At 37.3% G+C, this 6,240-nt stretch overlaps 1 protein-coding gene across 1 annotated transcript; it reads right to left on the reverse strand.

The window, feature by feature from the left end:
• Positions 1-6: 6 nt before the first annotated feature.
• On the reverse strand, positions 7-5,541 carry LOC106328209 (V-type proton ATPase subunit a1-like). The gene is made up of 18 exons (XM_013766604.1): positions 5,229-5,541; positions 4,872-4,916; positions 4,424-4,546; positions 4,215-4,322; positions 3,864-3,977; positions 3,602-3,775; positions 3,362-3,499; positions 2,983-3,090; positions 2,750-2,857; positions 2,520-2,668; positions 2,103-2,256; positions 1,494-1,654; positions 1,191-1,397; positions 921-1,104; positions 741-824; positions 458-654; positions 316-375; positions 7-245 (listed from the first exon to the last, which is right to left on the reverse strand). The coding sequence occupies exons 1-18, from the start codon at positions 5,370-5,372 to the stop codon at positions 41-43; spliced, it is 2,463 nt and encodes an 820-aa protein (XP_013622058.1). The 5' UTR covers positions 5,373-5,541; the 3' UTR covers positions 7-40.
• Positions 5,542-6,240: the final 699 nt, after the last annotated feature.

The raw sequence follows: 6,240 nt of genomic DNA on the forward strand, positions 1-6,240 counted from the left end.
GGGGGGGGAATGGAATGTGCAATGGCTTGGGGAGGATTCTTTATTCATCGTCATCTGAGATTAAAGTAAACGAGAAAGGCTTGAACTTGTAACCATCTCCATGGAAGAACTTCCCCATGAATTCTACCCAGTGAAGTCGCAGCGCATGAAGAAACGCACTTAGCGTTTCCATCATCAGAAGTATAAACGCTGTTGCAAATGCAAACACCACCACTCCTATTAACCGTATCAAAATGTTTTCATACCTGATTCCAAAAACATGTAAGAACTCAATAGTTTAAAGTTTTAAACATGAAATTAAGCTAATCTACTCACCCCCATGCAAGAAGAAGAACTTTCTCGTAGAAGACCGTTGACAGTTCCGAATGAGCCAAACTGTTCATATCAGATTAAAAGACAAAGACTATATTAGAAACGTTCATTAGAAAAACAAAGCAGAAACGTTCAGTAAGTTTACCTAAGTGCCCAGAGACGAAGGTAAGACGCTGTGTTAGATACTGAACCTAGAACAAACTCTATGGAGTGAATCAATTGATGTACAAAAATCTCGCTGAAGTTAAATTCTTCTTCCTGGTGGCTTCTCGCTGAGTCTGGTTCTACATCTAGATCCACCTCAGAAGTACCAAGAAGGCCGTAAGTGCGACCTTGAAACCTCTATAGAAAGTTTTTCATCCATTGATAAGCCCAGAGTCCATGAAAAGAATAGTTAAACAAAACAGATGCAGTGAAACTGGAGGTACCTCCATGTGAATTTTCCTGAGTGCAAAAGGTTTTGGAAAAAGCATCCATGGAACAGCAATGAATGCCAAAAGTAATAACAGAATCTGCAGATTAGAGTGGTTTAGACGAGTAAGGATGGAGCAAAAGCTTATGTACATTTGAATTTATTATTTTTTTTTTTTAAAGAGAGGAAATCGTGCCTGAAGTGGACGTTGGCCCCAGAACAACTCATTTTCACCAAGTTCTTCGGTGGGACTTAGAAACATGTAGATCATGACATGATACAAGTCTGCTTGAGAACCAGTGCACCACTTAATGATGATCAGTAGTGAGAGGTAACCGAATAGGCTGTTTAGAAATATCATCTGGGGGATAAACTGATACCTGATGGCACATCACAAAGACATAAGTCATCCCTGTAGTCTTAGAAACAGGAGCATGGGAAGATAAAAATACAACAAAGAACAAACCTTATGTCTAATGAAGAGCCAAAGAATCGAGCATTGAAGAAACTTAATATTAGTCCAAGATTCATCTGAGCAATTCCCAGTAGAATAGACATCTTCATCTTAAGAGAGTTTAAGTAAGGCAGTTCTGAACGACTTCCACGCCAACTAGGATCTACCCCAAAAGGGTATGGATCACGATACTTGACCAAACCAGCTGTGTAAGCATCACTGGGCATACAATAATATGTATATCAGCAACACGCAGAATAATAATAAAAGACTCGACTGCCCACTAGAGAGATCAAGATTCAGATATGCATATACCTACAAGTCGTATCTCTGCATTTGTAAGCTGAGCCACCAAAGATATGGAAAGGAACAGAGAAGAACTCATTGTAGATAAGCCCACAATATATTGAGAAAAGTGCCATTAGTAAGATTACATAGCGGCCTCCAAAGAGCATCTCCATAAAGCTTCCAAGTTTCTGGTAACGATAAGACACAGCAAAATCACACCACATGGATAGAAATTTCACAGAAGGTCAATGATATCCACACCACGAAGGTTATTTTTTCTAAGGTTAATCTTTTTCCTAGAGTGAAAAGGAAAACTAAATGTAATTATTACTGCAGCTAACTTCAAAACCAATTCTGGATAACCGAAAATCACCATCTCTCTCATTTGGAAAACCAAAGGCCTATCAGAGCACATGGAATCACATCAGAATCTGAGAGCAGAAAATTGCAACATACTATTACTGCAGCTAACTTCAAAACCAAAGATACACTTTCAATCAGCCACTAATCAAAACAAAATAAAGCTCTATGTTATTGATGCTTTATTTTTGAGAAGTAAACAACCCATGCTCGAAGCCATTATCATCACCAGTTTTTCATTCAACTGATACAGCAAAAGTTGGGTGCCAATCATACCTGCTTACTCAGCTTCCTTTCACGAGCAAGAAGATACAACGCTCCTAGCAGCAAGCATAGACCATGACCCCAATCCCCAAACATGACCGCAAACAAAAAGGGATATGTGACAACTGAATAAACTGCCGGGTTTGCCTCTTGATATCTTGCAACACTGCAAGTAACCATAAAGTCAAACATACATGAGATGGTGAGAAGAGCAGAACTAAAAAGGCACATGCAATCAAAATAACATGATTAAGAAGATACGGAATGAAGAAAATTCAGCTTTGTTAGAAAGCAGCCAGGTACCCTTCTACAATCATATATGCATGATGAGGGACACAAGGTTCCAAACACTTGCATCTAAATGATGAGGCTTTTCCATGCTCGTGGAACAATACGATAGTTCTAAGTAATGCTAATAATGGAACTAACCCGTAAGCATCGATAATCTCCTGGAATGCATTAGTAAGTTTGTTCGTTCTGAAATACGTGGGAGGTGATTCTACCGCATGCATTACATGAAATATAACGCCTACTTGCGAATTGCTGTCCGAAGTGGCTCGCTGAAGAACCTCATGAATCTGCACATAATTGTTGATGAATTTCACTTGCTAGGAAATCATAGTAGTTGATGAAAAAGGGAGCAAAACACTGTAGTGTACCTGGGTCTTAGCAAATGTGGGGCACCAACCTTCACCAACAAGGCATTTTTTGGTTACATCAAAATTGAGCATGTTCAGAGTATCGTAAACCGCTTTTTCTCTCCGAACCTAGCAGCAAAAGGCCACCTAAAATCATGACTTGTCCATACTGTATAGACCATACAATCTCCGATGTACTTAACCAGAAAGATACTTCTATATATACAAAAATAGTTGCAGATGCTATTTTTTACCGTGGTCATCCATTTAGTCAAGCTGTAACCAACAGCATTAAGAGCATTATTCCGATGGCGAGATCCAGCATCTAGAGTGGCTTCCAGATCAGAGAGTCGGGATAAAACCTATACACCAGATATTGATATTTTAGGAGCAGTATATAATGTAGTAACTAACAGTCACTAGCTCTACTGATCAGGATAAGTAATATTGGTATTCTTCAAATAACAAAATGTGATACATCAACTAATCGCAAATGATTGGGATACAAAAGCCAACAACGAAAATCATATGAAGAAGAAAGCAATGTGCAAGAATCGCATACACATATCATGGAATAGATTATAGCTCTCCCTGAATAAAGATAAAGAACTAGTTTTGGAATATCCAACTTACTTCTCTCGTAAGCTGCCTCTGCTTTGTTATATCCTCGGGGACAGGATAGCAATTTGCACCAAATGCTTCACATATTTTCAATATTTTTGTCCTTGCTTGCTCCCCAGAAAAGAAAACCACGAATACATTTTTCTCCACCTATGAGCACAAAACCAGTTCGTGATAAACATCTCACCGAAATAGGATATGAATATTATGGAGATAAAGATGCTGTGTGAGAAAATATGAGATTAATATCACCATTTCTGATGTTGAAGGATCCATTATCTCCTCATCAGAGGGTGTTTGGTTGAAAAGCATGTTGCCTCTTGTTGCACGAAACAACATTCTTTCAAACCTAAGAAGTTTGTCTTTGTTAATGATTCCACTAATAAATCTCAGTCCTGACTGATTCAAGGGTTCGGGCCTCATTTCCTGAGAAGAACATAACTAAAATATTAGCAAAGATGATTTATCAGATCCGGATAACAGCAGTAAAATGGAGAGTTTAACATGCAATCACCTGCTCTAGTAAAGAGGAAGACTCAATAAAACCGTTATTTGAGTAGGTGCTTTCATGTAGTTCTGTTTCATCTCCAATTGCATGAGCATTACTTGAGACGAGGAAACCACTTGCCTATAGAGTAGCCAAGCAGCAATATATAAGAACGTTAAGCATAAACAGAGGACGATGAGCGCACATCTGATCAACAAAAAAATGGATAAAAACGGACAACAGCTACTGTACTATATAACTTATCAATCCATCAAGAACCTTTCAGGTAGTTTGGAGGGAGAGAAAAACAAAAAAAAAGGATTCATTTTCCAATTATTACTAGATATAAATCTGAGAACGAAAGATGAATACACGTACCTTTTGAAGAACTATCTTAAATTCAAGAAGTTCATTATATGTCTGCCGAAGCTTTTCACTGTTTGAATTCATTTCCAGTACCTCATGCTCGTGGTCTGCAAGTTGTCTCTGCCGAAGAAGACAATTGAAGATACAAAGAAAAATAACGCCTCATACCCTAATAAAAGAGGCATACAAATAGACAACAAAGACTTATCAGCGGAAATTACCTCTAAATCTCCAAGCTCAATGTTCAGTTCTAATTCATGGCGTTGTAAACATCTTAGACCAGCTTTATCAATTTGATCTTTGAAAAAACGCAGCTTTCGTGACATCTCTCCACATCGTTTTACCTGTTAAAAAAACCCCCAATAACATAAACAAATAAGCTCTGTGCCTAAGGAATTTTCACCACATACCGCTAGACATCCAAATAGATGCGGTTCATGAGATTTAGCATCAAACATATTTCAGTGCAGCAATCAAGTAATGCCCAGCCCATATACACTCACTCACTCACTCCTAGTCAACCTCCTAAAACTTTGAGGGGTAATTAAGCTTGAAATAAAAGCAATATTTAGTAACTAATCTGTTCAAGAAAAACTAGGAATATCTGGAAGAGAAAACATTCATCACTATCCAAATTTAGTAAAAGTACAGAGAACGTTGAGTTGATACCTGAGTAGCAAATGTCCGCTGAAAAGGACTTTTATCTGCATTTAGCTGTTAAGGAAACAAAGATAGAGTGTATATCAGATTCACCATATCTCACTCATAACCCCAGTATAAACTGATCTAACGAAGATTCATTAATGCGCTAAATTCAATTCATTCAAAGATCAGCACTAAGCATATGTCCACTCGCGGCGGAAGTTTAGGGATCAAATGCAACAATGACTCCCCCTACATTGTGAGATCAATCTTCCACTAATTGCTAATCGTCTAAACCGAGAAATTACGAAGGAAAACAGCAATAGATTCGATCGGCTTTGTAAAAGAGAAGAAGGCGGATCTGAGGTCCACAACAACACTCACGTCGCGGAACTGTAAGAGGCCGAGTTCGCCGAGGTAAGTGACGGAACGGTGAGCGGAATCGACGGGGATGATAAGCTGGACGAGTGTCATCTTCTCGGACCGCATCAGATCCATCTGCGGCAACTTGTCTAAGAAATCATCCATCTCTTCTCTTCTCTTCTTACTTGTGCTCTCGCTCACTCTCTCCGATCGGATCTGAAAAGTTTTTCGTCGAAGATCGGAGTTCAGTTTTTGCTCCCGTCCACAACTGCCATGAGAAAACGAGTTTTTGCCATCTCAAACGAAAAAAATTAAAGGTGTTTCCTTCGCGTTAAAGTTTCGCTGACATTTAATCTTTTATTAACTAAACACAAAATGTGTAGTTTCACAAAATAAAATGGTGTCAAAATATAAATACTATAAGCAATTGAATTTTGGGAAATTGGGAGAATTTGTCAAGTAACCAAGATCTCAATAACCATTAAGAGTGCAACACATCTATAATTGACAACAAGAGAAATTAGTAACTAAAATTACTGTTTTCCATCTTTTTACCATTCTCACTACAAACAGAAAGTTGATATACCATTTGAATATTGTTATGCCTTCTTTATATAGTATAGATACATAATATGATACTATAAGATATATGATATCATATATTGATTAGTTTTTAAATACAATTAGATTAGACTGAGTAATAAATAAAACTACGTGTAAAAATGCTTTTAGTTGATCAATATTGATATAAACACTGAATACATAGTAAATTTTGAAAATCTATTTTTAGGAAAATAATATAAAACTAGTAGAAATAAATACATAAATAAAATAAAATCAATAAGGAAAAATATATGATTTCTTAGGGAATGATCAGAGCAAAACACTACAAGAAAACACATGTTTAACGACGAAAATTAACGAGGAAAAACAATCCTCGTAAATTTGCGTCGAGTTTACGACGAATTTACGTGAAAAACTAAAGTCATCGTTATTTCCTCGTAACGTAACGACAAAACTGTTTCGTCGTAAA

Source organism: Brassica oleracea, chromosome C3 (genome assembly GCF_000695525.1).
Source record: "Brassica oleracea var. oleracea cultivar TO1000 chromosome C3, BOL, whole genome shotgun sequence".
Classification (NCBI taxonomy): domain Eukaryota; kingdom Viridiplantae; phylum Streptophyta; class Magnoliopsida; order Brassicales; family Brassicaceae; genus Brassica; species Brassica oleracea.